We start from the raw sequence: 16291 nt of genomic DNA, 5'->3' as shown, positions 1-16291 counted from the left end.
TATATATATATACACAAACACACACGCACGTACACGCACATAATATATACACGCTTGTAAGCACGTGCACACACGCACACACACATACGCACACACTTACACATCTGTCAGATGATATATAAAATGATATTGGGAGACAAGAAGCTATGTAAATGAGAAGTCAGTTAACTATTGGGTGTTTCAATTTGAACCATGTTTCATGATAGATAGCATAGCGTTTACTTAGGTCTACCGACCCATGTATGTGGCTTGTACAACGTCTGCACACACCTCTAAAATTGATGTCGATAATTCTGTGGCACGACGAGGCTATGCGGCCACTTCTTGAATATAGAAACTAGTGTGTGTCAACTTATGAAACATAACACTATATAACACAGCATCCTAGCTTTCGACACTTCTTCGATTGTACTGCAAAACAATAAAGTTATCGTTTATTAACTACCAGTATTACTTCATTATGTTTACCCTCAAGCACTGGGTGTACAAATTTCAATAAATAAGCTCATTTATACTTCAACCGCAGTATATCAAACGCAGTATGAATATACTAGTGTGCCGCTCGCTCGTACCGCATTTATATTTGTTTATAGATGCCTGGGCAAAAACAATGTAAGGTGTCCTGCCATTGGCCAAAATAAGCTCTGCCTACTTTTTTTTATATGCTAGCGCTGCGTTAGCCGGTATTCACTAACATTTACGTACGAGCACTCAACGCACGCTTCAATAAAAAATTCCAAATAAATTTGTGCGTGGGGTGTTCGTACATTTTGTGCGTACGCACACGCGACACGCATGTAGGCATTTCTTCTTGAATCCGGCAATATTCCAGAATATTGCGGGAATATCCAGAATATCCTTCTGGAATGATATATCCAGAAATTCTAGACATATATCAGGAGTAAATAATGAAAATTCCCATTATTTACTCCTGATATATATATTATATATATATCCAGATATCCAGATATATTCCAGATATATATTTCCAGAATGATATTTCCAGATATATTTCTAGAATGTGCATACAAGTATTTTGAGAAACTGCAAGGTGAGATTTGAAATAGCTAATAGGAATAATGCAGTTTAGTACTACCTTACATTCGAGTTTGTTTATATTGAAATAACTACGTGGAATGTGCATACAAGTATTGTGAGAAACTGCAAGGTGAGATTTTAAATAGCTAATAGGAATCATGCAGTTTGGTACTACTTTAGATTTGAGTTTGTTTATATTGAAATAGCTACCTGGAATGAAAACTGCACCTGCAATCTTATGCTTTTATAAATCGGTTAAAATCATTTATTGTTTTCACATTTGGGTGTGTACCTTACTGTGGTCATGCATCCTTTTAACACATATATATATAAATACGAAAGAAATACTAATATAATATTATGAATATTTTATGTATTGCAATTAAGTAGAATGAAATCCTTGTACAATTCTAGAACTTTTTTATTTACAAAGGATACTAAAAGGTGAGCACATATTATTTGGCAAACATTTGACAGCAAATATTGAGCAATCTCCCCTCGATTACCACTTCCAACAATAGCACAAAAATTCATCATGATTAATTCAACTGTGCATAACGACGGCTGGCGAAGTTTACGGATAGGTTGCTTGGGCATGTGTACTAGTCGTCTATCGTACTCCAATATGGCCCACTGGAAAAACCGTGACTTCATGCGAGACCACTCTACTGGTATGTTTTCCAGTGGTTCTTTATTTAACACCTAAAAAAATCAAGCTGACAATAACAATCAAAGTAATCGATATTTAAATAATAATAATAATGACTTGGCTGCAAGAATCATTCTTTTGCACTCCCTTCGCACCGTATGCGTTTCTGCATTTATACTATTATTAATTAATACCCACACTCGGGACACAACCATGCCCCCTTGGGAGCACTGGTGAGACCCATGCATACAGGAAAGGTGGAACCACTGGATAAACCACAATTAAAATATGGAATAATAAAAAGGCCCATCAACGTGTCATGACCTGTAGAATTTCGCCACCAAGTTTTGATAGGATCCGTTGAGCAGTGGCGATGCGGAAACGTATAGCTCGACAGACAGAAGACAGACCAGACAGACAGACAGACAGACAGACCGACAGACAGACGATCTTACTTTTATAGTAAGATATAATTAACTTGTAACTAGTTTTATACCACTCGCAGCGCGATGCACGGCGCGCGACGACACGCAATACATACATACATAATACATACAAAATACATACAGTACATAGCAAGCACACACAGGACCACAACACACGACACACACGACACACACACAGCACACACCACCCACAGGCACAACACAGCACACACACGTCACGTGCCACGGCACGCACGCACGTCAACGCACGCACGCCACGCACGAAGCAACGCACGGAGCGGCGCGGCGGCAGGGCCGCGACGCACCACGCACGTCACAGCACGCACACACACTATGATTTAGGTAAGATGAATATAACTTTTGGCACCTGTGCACACCCGATCTCTTATTTATTAAAATCCGGTATTAGTGAGTTGTAAAATCGTAAGCACGATAGAACAAAAATAATAACAGCAACATAGACTTGCTTGGCGGCTACTACAATTGCTTCAGCACAAATTGAGTGAGTGAGAAGAAGTCGAAATCACGCATGAACCACCACAATCGAAGCGACGCAGTGCCAATCGAATGACATGCGCAATGCCGAAAACACAACATCGACGTACATGATAGAACGAAGAGTATATATTGAGGACTCCCATATATAACTTTGATAAATTATGTGTAATTTTTGATGTAAAATATATAGAATAATGAACTTATATATAAATTATAGATAAAATTTTGTATAAACAAAAATGAATCAAATTTGTGAGCGGTTAGATGGGCTATAAGACCCGCTTTGGATGTTTCTTAGCAATAAATCATTATATCACAATAATAATAATATAATAATAATGGTATAAATCATAATATATGGTTCATAGCAAGAATTTTGCATTAAAGATATTGTTAAATGAAATATCTTTGTAAAACGAACCAGACGAGTGTGACACCGACATTTACTGTTTGTTATCTCCGTGTCTATAATAATAGTGCATATATAATTGCCCCCACAGCCGTACTAATTTGGTCATAATTTTTACTAATATGCGAAAACCCCTAGCGCCTTATTCATTCACATACCAAAATAGCAAAATCCGTGTAAGCCTGAACTTGACTATGGCAATCTCCCAGCTTTTTGCAAAAAATATGCCGTGGCTCGAGAAGTACGTCGACCTGGCGTGCTCCAAATGAGGCGACGTTTTAATATGGGAGCATAGCGAAGTAACAACTATAGCCCAATTTCCAAAACGTGTGGGTCATACGTTCCTGGAGTTATCGTTTGACGCGTAGCCAAAATGTTGCGGACGGACGGACGGTACGAACAGAACGAAGCGGACGGACGGACGGACGGACGAACGGACGGACGACGGAAGAGCGACCCACATGGGCTAATAGCTCAGCTTGACGATGTCAGGTGAGGACCTAAACACGTACCTGTCTAAATGTCTGCACAACAGGTGTCCGAGTTTTCTCTGCTGTATCTTCAACATCTTTTTGTCGAAGCAGGACGAACGCACGTATTTTAGCTCTGTCGTCAAGCTCTTCCTCTTCGGCTATGTCTAGCCGCTCACTCTATGTCTCATCAAACCGTTGCAAGACGATATTTCCCTCTTCTCTAGCGATATTAAAATCGCTTCGGAGTAACCTATTTAACTCAGCTGTTTCATCTCCTATATCTAATATCTTTCTTGGCTCTCCATATTGAAAGAGAATCTACAATACAAAACGAATTCGTCTGACATACAGAACGAAAACTCACATGTTTATATCATTTTCATATCGAAATAGCTCGCAAATACAGGTAATCCAAATAAATTCTAAATCTTAGACCCTTAAACTCTCTCATAAAAGACATCAAATACTGCGGATCGTCGGGTATATTATAATAAATTAAAGATTCATAAAGATTTAAACTTACTTTCTTTCGCACGAGATCCGCCATCTTGTTTAACGGTTCAGCGTTAAATCCCCCGCTATATATGCCCCGCTATTCAAGGTACGCATTAAATTCCCCGCCCCCCCCGGTAAATTTACGCTGTCAAATGCGCGTTAAATCCCCCGCATATCCCCGTTAATTCCCCCACCCGTCCCGGGGGTCGGGGGTGGGGGTGTCAATTGACTAGTGCATTACGCTACAGTAGCGCAGGTCTCGGCAGACATTCAAGGCAAGGTTTGCCACGATGAAGCTTGATATGGTACCCGGCCATATGTGTGCGGTAGCAGGATAGAACGCCGACCGTTGCATACGCTCTAAATGTCAACATCGGGCAAGTATGCTAAATCGGTGAACAACAGCAAACGTATCTGCTGTCATCATTAAATCTAAAATCCGCTTCGAAGAAGTAATAAAGTTTTTCATGTGACGTCATCAGTTGTCTGACGCTCGCACAGGTAAGGGTGGTTGCTTCCGTCCATCTAGAAGTGGTCGTTCTCATACGTTAGTTGGTGGCCACTCCCCCTCCTCCGCATTTAGGAAGGGTACCGCGCCCACGTAGGGGTTGTCGACCCGCCCACTTGGAGGTTGCCGCCCGCCCACGTAGGGGTTGTCGGAGGTGGTCGTCCGCCCAGGTGAAGGTGAGGGAATGTTCTATACTATTGATGTATGCCTCGTCGCGCTCGCTTCTGCCATCAGTGCCTCCCGGCCGATTTGTTAGTTATCGATCTCAGATGCCGGCTATATTAACCCAGCTACTATACGTGAGCTTCCCAGCTACTACCTGCAGGGCAGCGCACATCGTGAATGTAAGCACGTAATTAATTTTGACGCTGATTACAGCGTTCTTTATCCGCGGGCGATTGCACTCATCACCATGGCCAATAATTATCTCGAGTGCCGAGTGCTTCGAGTTATTCGACTCGGTGACGATTTCCCGTGCGTGCCGCGAGACGCCGATGCGCAGGGTATCGTCTCTCGATGCTGAGCACGCGAGTCCTCCGTGAAAAGATGCGCGAATATTGGCCAGCGGTGATTTGAGAGTCGCGTGATTAACGCGGTGTCGTTATAATTAGTATTCTTGTAGCGGCAAGACGCGCGAAAGGAAAATCCGATGTAGCCGGGCACACTGCCGCTGTTTCGTCGACGAGGCGAGGCGTGCAGGGTGAGACGAAGAGCATTGTCGACACAGACGATATTTCTAACAGGCCCACATGTGTTTACCCTGCACTGCCATAACCGTGCCACTGTCTAACGTTGTGCGTTCCGATATTACATTTTGTTCGCTTTGAGGTCCCAGACATATAAACCAGAGCAAGAGCAGATAATAACACATAATGTGTTATTATCTGCTCTTGACCAGAGTCGAAAGAACATTTTTAACATTCGTGAATAATTAAACGAAGCAGGAAATCAGGAAACTCAACTCGCAGCGGTAGCCCATGTATCCTGTTTATTTATTTCTTTGTTGACATTTCTCAGTTGGCAGTTGAACTGACTGTCGCTGTCACCAACGCCGATTCAAACTGCCGTCAGCCGACTGCATCAATTGCACGCTCGTTGCTACGCGACGCAGCAGAATCACTCTCGTGTTACGGCCAACCTGCTGTTTAGTTCGAGAAATACGTATTGTGTAACGTTAGACGAGTGATCATGAAAATAAAATCGAGTGCACTATACCTATAGCCGTGATGTTCATCGCCTTTGGTTTACACTGACAGCAGCTTTCTAAATGCCACGCGGTCGGCGGTGTGCTGCATGCGCGCGGAGAGCAGAAAGGTATCAGACTTCCTCTGCGCACTACGCACTTGTTACTCCGATAAGAGTGGGATGGCTTCGTGCGCGTGGAACCTCATTAAACCGTATATTTGCGCTATAGTTCATATTATTCCAAGTCCGCTCTGCCGACTTTGTCTCTCATCCTCGGATTCGTAGTCTCCGCCCTGAAATTTTGAAAGTTCGAAATAACTGTATAAATACTTCTAAGGCTTCTATAATAGAACTGCATTTCTCAAGCAGCAATACTCGTTTCCGTGATAGTGGCGTATTATCTCTGGGTGGCCGCAACTTCCCGTTAAATCTGGTAAACGACCAAAAATTGGATGAGTTTTTTTATTACATCATAGAGCTTTTTCTTATTATATCAGTAGAGCCTGGCGGAATATGTTAGAAGGTCCCGCCGAAAAGGAGAAAAACAGTGACAGTAGGCGGAGGAGCCTCTGTGGCGTACACAGAAGTCGGCCCTCGGAGTTAGAAACATCGAACATTAGCGAGAGGCACGAGGCATATGGAATATAGAGCGAATTGTTAGTGCCGATCACGGCGGTTCACTCATGTGTGCCTCGTGCGCCCAATCGCGCCTGTATAATATTACAGCTGTATATATACAATGTTTGCTGTTATTCACGCCTGATAATATGTTGGTGTCGATGTAATATCTAGAAGCAATTTGTGCCCCTATATTGTTTAACTCGGCTCTTCGTATGTTGCGACAGCGCTTATTATCTGCACATCTATGCTTTCCTGCGGATACCGTGAATTCGGTGTCGACGGAACGTCGTAGGCTATAACATATGTTGAACGTTGGTTTTCGTTACGTTTACATATATAAGAATTTAATAAGTTTTTTTCGACTATATATTGTCCTATATGTCTGCAAGATAGCTGTAATACTACACAATATAAACCAGGGGCGTAGCCAGGGGTGATTCCAGGCATTCCGGAATCCACCCTGGTTTGTATCAAAATAGCACATATCTCATACAGTATGTATATAAAAGCATGAGACGAAACTTTTAACGAAGTTTTATTAGTATATAGTAGGTTTGGAATCCCCTCTCCTGGAAGGAATCCCCCCTCTTGGAAAGGCTGGCTACGCCCCTGTAAACACGTACTGGATCATTAAAGCTGATATATTACATGCGATTTCCTCTGAGCTGCTGTATAGGGGTGGTATTGATTAAAAAGTAGTTTGCTGTGGGGCTATTCTGGATACTATATACGTTCTATAAATCAAATTTGCTTACGTGAAGGCGATGCTGTACTCGCATAAGTATACGTCCGTATTTCTTATTAACCGTTTCCATAGCAACAGTCCACGTGATATACGGACACGCACCACTGATCTCTACTATACTATAACTTAGTCTTAGTAGTTAGTATAGTAGAGATCAGTGTGTCACTGAATCACGCACAGGCGCGTGGTTCGTTTACGTCTCAGATAGCGTGAGTATATACGGCACGACATAACGCGTGCCAGTTTCTCGGAATGGCACGGCCGTCCACAATGAAATGTCTTCGTTAGCGAAGTATGATTCCATGGACGATGATTACTGATAGCAGTGGCCTCTTCGGTCATTAAGCAATTAGTCAAGTGTTTCATTAAATTCTATATATTTATATTGTGCTATTGAATAATGCACTCACCATTCCAATCTTTTCATCTAGGATGTAAAAGAATTCCGTCATGCTAGCAGTGAGATGCCTATTGGTTTCAGGAAGAAAGCACACGGTGTTAGCAAACTTTCGTTCTATCAAAAAAGGCTGCAGGCGCCTAACAACTCGATTATATGCGATTGTCCAGGTAGAGATTTATTTATGAAAAATTGTTAGAGAGTAGTGACATGTTCGGCTGTCACAATGATGCCTGTTTGAAGAATAACAACCTCTTGTTGGAAGCCCCCTATTGCATATATGTTGGTAATGGTAGTAGTTGTAGTAGTGTTGTTGTTGTTGTTGTTGTTGTTGTTGTTGTTGTTGCTGTTGTTGATGATGATGTTGTTGTTGTTGGTGGCGGCGGTAGCGGTGGTGGGAGTGGTGCTGGTGGTGGTGGTGGGGATGGTGGTGGTAATTGCCAAAAGTCGGCTCGTCAACTACTACTTCGTGGGTTATCAAAAAAAAAAAATTAATTATGCTAATCTCGAATAGGCTTTTGATTATATTTTGTATTTTATTATCATCACCGTCATTACTATTATTATTATTATTATTATTATTATTATTATTATTAGTAGTAGTAGTAGTAGTAGTAGTAGTAGCAGCAGCAGCAATAGTAGCAGTAGCAGTAGCAGTAGCAGTAGCAGTAGCGGTAGCAGTAGCGTCAGCGGCTAGCGGGTAGCGGTAGCGTAGCGGATAGCGGTAGCGTAAGGCGGTAGCGTCAGCGTAGCGGAAAGCGCGTAGCGAGCGGTCAGCGCGTAGCGTAACGGTAGCGGTAGGCGGTAGCGGTAGCGGTAGCGTCAGGAACGTAGCAGTAGCAGTAGCAGTAGCAGTAGTAGCAGCAGCAGCAGCAGCGGCAGCTATCATTCCGCGACAATCCAACATTCTATCGCACTCACATTTTGTGTCGCCGATGAAAAACGGGAGGTTCAGCGATTTCGTCGGCAAGCTCCATGTGTTCGCTCTGCAAGGCGAAGTCCTCGGCGATGTCCGCTGAAGGTGACACGTGCTATAGAGTAACGTAATCAAATTACAACATTACCTGTCTATACATAGCGAGCGCGACGAAAGAAAGAGGGGTGGTAACGCAATCTCGTCATTGATACAGACAGATAGATAGATAGACCGACAGACAGACAGAGAGAAATACAGACGAACGGACGGACGGACGACGGACGGACGACTGGTACGGACCGGACGACGGACGACGAACGACGACGGACAGACAGACATACAGTACAGGAGACAGACAGAACAGACAGACTGACAGACAGACAGACACGACAGACAAGAAGCACAGACAGACCGAACAGAACAGACAGACAGACAGAACAGACAGACAGACATCCGACGACGACAGACGACAGACCGACAGACAGACAACAGACAGACAGACAAACAGACAAGGGAGCAGACAAACAGAGCAGACAGACAGACAGACATAGATACAGAAAGACACATAAAACAGAGACACGCACACATACAGACACACACACCACACACACACCACACACACACACCCACCCACACCCACACACACCACACATATTCACACACAACGCAAACGGACTGGGTATTAGTCGGACCGGGTTTGTGTTCTCTTCTCTTCTTTTTTTTTTTGTCTGTTTTGTTTTATTTGTCTTTCTTTGGTTTTTTTTTTTGGTTGTTTTTTTTTTTTTTATGTTTTTTTCTATTATTATGTTTTTTTTGTTTGTTGTTCGTTTTATTTTGTATTTTTTTTGGTTTTTTCTTTTTTGTTTTTTTTTTTTTTTTTTTTCTTGTTTTTTTTTTTTTTTTTTTTTTTTTTTTTTTTTTTTTTTTCTTTTTTTTATTTTCGCCGCTGTGCACACACACACCCACACACGGACACACACACACACACACAAAACACCACACGCACGCACACACCACACAGGTCCACACACACGACACACGGCGCGCGGCGCGCGCACGAACACACACGCATCCACACACACACACACCCACACCAGATAGTGTGTGGGTGTTTGGTGGTGGGTAGGTGGGTGGGTGGTAGGTGGTGGGTGGTTGGGTAGGTGGTTGAGTGAGTGAGTGAGTGAGTGGAGTGAGTGAGTGAGTGAGTGAGAGGGGGGGGGGGGGGGGGGGGGGGGGGGGGGGGTGAAGTGAGTGAGTGAGTGAGTGAGTGGTGTGTGGTGTGTGTATTGTGTGTGTGTGTGTGTGTGTGTGTGTGTGTGTGTGTGTGTTGAGTGAGTTGTGTGTCAGTGAGTGAGTGAGTGAATGAGTGAGTGAGTGCGTGAGTGAGTGAATGAATGAGTAGTGAGCGTGAGTGGTGAGTGAGTGAGTGAGTGATGTGAGTGAGTGAGTGAGTGATGAGTGAGTGAGTGAGTGGATGAGTGAGTTGTGAGGATGAGTGATAGTGAGATGAGTGAGTGAGTGAGTAGTGCAAGAGTGAGTGAGTGGAGGAGTGAGTGAGTGAGTGAGTGATGTGAGTGGAGTGAGTGAGTGAGTGAGTGAGTGATGATGAGCTGAGTGAGTGAGTGAGTGAGTGAGTGAGTGAGTGAGTGAGTGAGTGAGTGAGTTGAGTGAGTGAGTGAGTGAGTGAGTGAGTGCAGTGAGTGAGTGAGTGAGTGAGTGAGTGAGTGAGTGAGGGAGTGAGTGAGTGAGTGACGTGAGTTGAGTGAGTGAGGAGTGAGTGAGTGAGTGAGTGAGTGAGTGAGTGAGTGAGTGAGTGAAGTGAGTGAGTGAGTGAGTGAGGGTGAGTGAGTGAGTGATGTGATAGTGAGTGAGTGAATGGTGAGTGAGTGAGTGAGTGAAGTGCAGCTGAGCTGAGTGAGTGAGTGAGTGAGTGAGTGGATGTGAGTGACGTGCCGTGCGGTGCGTGCGTGTAGGAAAATTATGCGTCTAAGTTGAAAATGTGAGGAGAACTGTTCACGTTGTATGCGCGCGTGCTAATAATTAAATCGTGAGCGTCAGCTGCTGCTTACATTCGGCATTTCCGCCTCGAGATCCGTTCGAGCGATCGCGCATTCCTCCAACAGCGACGGGTCGACCGACGCCGGCACGTCGTCGCCAGTGTCAACCGACTCGGATTCCGTGATCCCCCCCCCCCCCCCCTCCCCCCCCACCCCCCCCCACCGCCCCCGTCATCGTCGTCGTACAGCAGCGCGTCCTCGCCGAGTGACGGCATTCGCGGCACGTCGGCCAGGTAGTTCTGAATGGACAGCGGTCTATCCTGCGTCGGTGACGAGTCGCGGTTCGGACGGGGCTGGCGGCCGTGGCTTGGGGAGAGGCAGCGAGGAGAGGGACTCGCGACAAGAGACGCGCGTTTTGGTCAGTGCGCAGTGACGTAACGAGCGGTTTCCGCGGGCCAATCAGGCGGCTGCAGGCGCGTCGGTAGCGACGTGCAACTGTTTGTGAACGGCGCGAGTTCGGGATTGCTCTTCTCATGGCGCTTTTCGTCTTCTGAAAATCCATCAAGATTCCGGTCGCCATTAATTGTTACTACACACTATCTGGTTTCGCGCGATTAGTTTACCGTTAATTTACCCGTATTGATGCTATTAACATTCGCTCATTTAGCGATAGTATATTACATTATATAGTATATTAACGTTGATTTAGCTTTGTTTTTTATTTCTCAAAAATCACTACAAGGGCGTATGAATCAAAATGTTTTGATCAAATGACGGTATTTATGCGGTTTGTTAATTTATTGTCACATTGTATGTATGAAAAATGTTTCATGCACAACGGTAACGGAAGCAAAACGGTAGAGGAAATTCATGAATAAAGTTCTTATATATATATATATATTTATTTATTTATTTATGTACACACACACACATATATATATATATAGCAAGTTTAATGAATGTTTGTCGAATACACAAACTCGTCGTTACTAGTCATTATAATTAATATTTTAATTGTAACTTCTATGACTAAAATCTACAGGTCTACATCCGACATTTGGTTGAATACTATCGATACTATTCTTATTGTCGTAGTTCTATCAGACTACGTAATTGGATTTAATATGATAGATCAATATCAGGCACACCACCGAAAGCGAATACACTATATTATGGCTAATGAGCTCTTTATATCACTATTCGACATACTAGCTGGGAGCAAAAAGTCGATATCACAGAGTGATAAACATATAACAAAAATGTTAGTGTCATATAGTGTCTTTTAGAGCAAGTTAATTATTATTATTTCTATTTTTTATTACTATTATTATAACCACAATTATTACAATTATCGATATCCCGTACCTGTTCCTGCATGTGTCACCTGGATCGTAGTGTTCGTAGCAGTCCTGGCTAGGGGCTGTTTCTCCTCTTTATCGACTGGCGTGGCTGATTTTACCTTGTCGTTCAGCGGCTCTTGCGGTCGATTTGACTGTTGCGGGGTGAGAGTCGTTGACCGTCCACAGCCCATAAGTTAAATTCCCGCAGCGCTGCAACCCATATAGGGTTAGAGTTTCCGAACCCACCCTGCCTATAGACAAAGAACAAATGCTTGGTAGATGAATCATTCTCTATATGTGACATCGTTACATGACTATATAGTAGCTATCACTATATAGGCCTACACGCGTGCGTGCATGCCTGTGTGCGTGCACACGGACGTTTATGGGGGTTAGTGCGGGCGCGTGCGTGTTGCGGGCTGTAACTTGTAAGTCGATAAGGTAACCTCGACCCCCATGCAGTAGCAGTAGCGTCGCCGGACACCCGTATTAAGAACACGAATTTGCTTTCAGCAATACTACTCTTGCTTTTATAACGAGTCTCAGGCAATGCACGACTGTAGCGTTAATTATTCACACGCGTGTATACATCCATAACGCAAATATGCGCGATACCTACATAAAATGGCGTTGAAGTCAATTAAGTTCCTTTATTCATTAATATGCTTTGTTTCAATGCTAATTATACTATATGGGCAGATACGCGTTAGTCGTCGGCATCGTTATACTACGATAAAAACGCCATACACTCTATTTTAAACCAACGTTATGTCAATCAGCGTTCTAACACAATACACATATTTTTGGTGATTTGGTCTACTGTACACTATTATTACAGGCGTTTGTAGACGTTCGCAGAGTTTGCTAACGCATTGCAGTGCGCGTCTATGGATTTTTGCGTGACATTTCCATAAAGTATATAATATTTACATGCTACGCGTAAAATGTATGCTGTGTGCACCAGCTTGGCGTGGGTGCTTAGCTTGCACGTCTTTCAGATTTCTGGAAGGAAAATTGGACAAACTCGCAACTTCTTTGTTATACCCACCTTAATTAATTCTGATATTTAACATTTTTGTCGAACCCCGTCTAATCGGGTTTTGACAACAGTACGTCTGTTTGCAAGAAAATATGTAATTGTTTTTTTTTCAGTAAAGAATGACGTCTCGGAGAAAAGTTTGATAAAGAACAAATATCGAGGTTCACAACAAATGGATTATCCGGAAATATTCGAAACGAAATGCTGAAAGATTTGGAACTTTTCGGCCGCCTACTTTGTGACTCATATAATTAGATTCTAACGCGTCACATAACTTGGTTGGTAAACTGAATTAATAGTCAGAACTAACCATCAATCAGCAATATTAGAAGTTAACAAATCTCGTAGTTTCGATTTTCTTACTGATTACTCGACGAGTTAGTTTATTGATATGCTATTGCTTACAGAATTTCTTTTAAAATATTTATATGCTTAAAGAATATCTATATAATATGTCGTCGCATTTATCATGTGCACACATAAACACGCGCACAAACAACACACGCACGCGCACGCACGCACGCACGCACGCACCCACACATATGATTTAACGCGTTTGTGCGCGCATAAATAACAGATGAATAATCTGACCACATCTATAATCTACAGTATGTCGGCAATTGCAACAAAAGTTATTGACCTCAGCCTTTCATTATATGGCCTAATTAAAAGGGAGGTGTATCAAGCAGGGTCCCCACTATAGTGCGCCAGATCTAACCGCACGCTCGCGCACACATGCGAGCCCTCAATCATACAAACAGGCGCACACACACGCACGCACGCCCGAAAAATACTAAATGTAGCTAGTACTCCATGAAATGCTAAATATTATTTTATCCATTTGTTTACGCTTACTTAGATAAATTGTGATGTTAATTGTGATTTCAATTCAGTCATGCTAAATTATTAACCGAGCCTAAAACGATAGAGTTCTTACATCACCAAGTACGATGCGTATATGTACTCACCCTAGGCCTTCATGACGACATGTGCTGTGTGTCACAGATAAAGCTAATCATCCAAGGGATCATCTGGGATACCACCCAGTTTGTGCACGTGCACGTGTTTCACAACGAACGCTAAATAAATGTAATGCACGAATCCACTTACTAGATTTCAAATTCAATACCCACAGCAAGACATTTATGGTACGGCTTATCGCTCCGCTTTGATCAGATATACGTCTGCAGGTAGAATGACGCGGGGTAGCATTTATTATGGCAGTGACGTCACGCGCAAGGCAACCTATTGCACTTGCAGAACTTCATAGATTACTTGACAATTATCAACGCGAGGTGGCAGCACCACGCACAACCTAGTCAAGTAGCTATTTACTTTTCGTTTTCATTATTTCATGTTTGTTCCCGGTATTTATTATCGAATTATTTATAGCCAGTATCGTATCACCTTGATATTAATACATTGTTTTCATTTGGACGGCATTTACAGTAAATTGTCGGCAATAATAGGTGAAAGAGAGTAGAGAAACATTAAGACTTTGGTAGTACTACTACTAGTAGTACTAGTAGTAGTACTACTACTAGTACTAGTACTAGTAGTAAATAGATTTCGTATTTATTTCGCAGTGGCTACGGGTACGGTAGCCGTCGGTCGTTGAAGCCCCTTTTTGGCGTTAGGGTTAGGGTTAGGTTTAGGGTTATGGTTAGGGTTAGGGTTAGGGTTCTAGCTCATCTAAACTCTCAAATCGTGAATTTATTTCCCAAGGCGTTATTTCGAAATCTATTATCTAGCGCCACCGCCGCCATCTTTGTCTCGTTAAGTATGAAAGCGAATGGACTCCCGTACCCGTAGCCTCGAAACATTAAGATACGGCTACCGTACCCGTAGCCACTGCCTATTATTTAGCAGCCATTATATTTGATTGAAACGCTCCAACTCCAAGTGCCGCTCATAGGGTCTATGTCCCCCAGGGTACTGCCGGAACGTAGCCTGGGTAAGGTCCGGTATACCGGAACGTACCTTGGTCACTATTTGATGTGGTTAAGGTTAGGATTAGGGTTAGGGTTCGGGATCGCTAGTGGAGTAGGCGAGGTACGGTCCGGCATATGATATTAGATAGTACCAGGGTACGTTCCGGCAGTACCCCGGGGGACATAGTCATAGACCCTTTCAGCCCAAGTGCCTGTGTGTACATCATTAGCCCATTAGTAAATCTAGTGGTTGTATAGAATTTTTTCTGTATTGTTGTACATTTTATTATCCTTTTTCGCAGATATGTCTGAAACGAGAAATGCATATCAAGAGGTGCTTCCGAAGCATGGTCTACTCTACGAAGAAGACACACCCAAACTCGTGCTGTGTAAACCAAAACTGCTTCCTATGAAATCTGTAACACTTGAGAAGCTAGAGAAGATGCAGAAGGATGCACAGGAGAAGGTTAAACAGCAGGAAGAGAGTCTTCAAGCAGAGGAAGCTACCATAGCGGAGTCTACCGGAGGAGAAGGAGGGGGAGGAGAAGAGAGTCATGTTGATAGACTAACTCTTGAATAATAAAGTGACTGAGTACAAACAACTATTATCAAGCATAAGCACCACATCGCCAATCATGGCTGAATACATAGAGTGGAGAAGGCAACACAAGTCTGATTTGGCCAGTGCTGTTTGGCAGCCATTCCAGGTCAATGGGTGCATGGGGCCTACCTTTGTGAAGATGATTTTCTCCGAGAGTAGCTATTCCTTGATGTGGTTTTACAATGATGGTTTGTTCGAATGCAAGGCACAAGCAGATGATATCTTAGGACAAACCAAAACCATGAATCCACACTTGGAGGCACCGCTGAGAAGAATATTGCACCACATAGAGTCGGTCATCAGTGCGCAGGTTGTTGAGGGTGTAACGTTCAACGTGACTCAGAGCAATGACAACTTGGACATCGATTTCACATCGAATTTAGCCAGTGTCAGATTTGTCTGGACATTTTCAGCCAGAAGACTGCCTTGCGCGAGCACAAGTGAGATGATGGTCATTCCTCTCCTGACAACAGTCAGCGAACTGCACCGACAGAAGACCGAGCTCGAGAAACTGCTTGCCCGCAAGGACACAGAAATTGCCGACTACACATCGCAGGGGGCGCTGCTGTCTAAACGGCGACTGCTCACGCCGGCGTTTGATGCAACGGCGTTCCGCCACCAGATGGCGACGTCACAGGGCTTCGACGCAGCGGTCGCTGCCGGCGGGCGAGACGCGTTCTCGTCGGACGATGTGCGGCGTCTTTACGGAGAACTGACCCTGAAGCGACGCTGGCTGTGCAGAGAGCCAGAGTCGAGCGCAGACAACGAGGAAGAGGTGACAGAAAACAACACGTCCGTCGTTACGGGCGTATCCTGGGGCGACGAGCGACTGCCGCCATCGCTGGTGGCGGGCTCTGTCACACCCGGCGTTAGTCCGAGCAAGTCACCCAGAGAAAACTTGGAGGAGACGGCAGAGTTGACGAGGAGGAGGGAACTAGAGGAGAAGCTGGCAAAGGAGGAGGTGAAGAGGATTAAGAAAAGTAAAAAGAAACGATTGTTTTAA

General features: G+C 43.8%; 2 protein-coding genes across 3 annotated transcripts; one reads left to right on the top strand and one right to left on the bottom strand.

Annotated features, from left to right (window-relative positions):
- Positions 1 to 5487: 5487 nt before the first annotated feature.
- LOC106805226 lies at positions 5488 to 13916 on the bottom strand. Of its 2 annotated transcripts, XM_014806737.1 has the most exons (7): positions 13725 to 13916; positions 11743 to 11968; positions 10604 to 10927; positions 10450 to 10562; positions 8386 to 8495; positions 7478 to 7535; positions 5488 to 5994 (listed from the first exon to the last, which is right to left on the bottom strand). In XM_014806737.1, exons 3-7 carry the CDS (start codon positions 10650 to 10652, stop codon positions 5932 to 5934), a joined length of 393 nt encoding a protein of 130 aa, XP_014662223.1. In that variant the 5' UTR covers positions 10653 to 10927; positions 11743 to 11968; positions 13725 to 13916; the 3' UTR covers positions 5488 to 5931. The 2 variants fall into 2 exon arrangements, with proteins under 2 accessions (XP_014662223.1, XP_014662224.1); XM_014806738.1 differs by lacking the exon at positions 7478 to 7535.
- Positions 13917 to 15322: 1406 nt separating this feature from the next.
- Positions 15323 to 16291, top strand: LOC106805215 (non-homologous end-joining factor 1-like). The gene has a single exon (XM_014806724.1). It carries the CDS (start codon positions 15323 to 15325, stop codon positions 16289 to 16291), a length of 969 nt encoding a protein of 322 aa, XP_014662210.1.

Source organism: Priapulus caudatus, unplaced genomic scaffold (assembly GCF_000485595.1).
Source record: "Priapulus caudatus unplaced genomic scaffold, Priapulus_caudatus-5.0.1 Scaffold106, whole genome shotgun sequence".
In the NCBI taxonomy this organism is placed as follows: Eukaryota; Metazoa; Priapulida; class Priapulimorpha; order Priapulimorphida; family Priapulidae; genus Priapulus; species Priapulus caudatus.
The sequence above is the reverse complement of the archived record's forward strand: the minus strand, read 5'-3'. Positions and strand labels throughout refer to the sequence as shown.

What these genes read in the sequence shown, in the direction of transcription:
- LOC106805226 (XM_014806737.1), bottom strand. Translation starts at nt 10,652, where the DNA reads ATGCCGTCACTCGGCGAGGACGCGCTGCTGTACGACGACGATGACGGG. An exon ending in GTACGACGACGATGACGGGG is followed by an intron (nt 10,563 to 10,603) that starts GCGGTGGGGGGG and finishes GGGGGGGGGGGA; the next exon opens with TCACGGAATCCGAGTCGGTT. An exon ending in TAGATGAAAAGATTGGAATG is followed by an intron (nt 5,995 to 7,477) that starts GTGAGTGCATTA and finishes TCAAAATTTCAG; the next exon opens with GGCGGAGACTACGAATCCGA.
- LOC106805215 (XM_014806724.1), top strand. Translation starts at nt 15,323, where the DNA reads ATGGCTGAATACATAGAGTGGAGAAGGCAACACAAGTCTGATTTGGCC.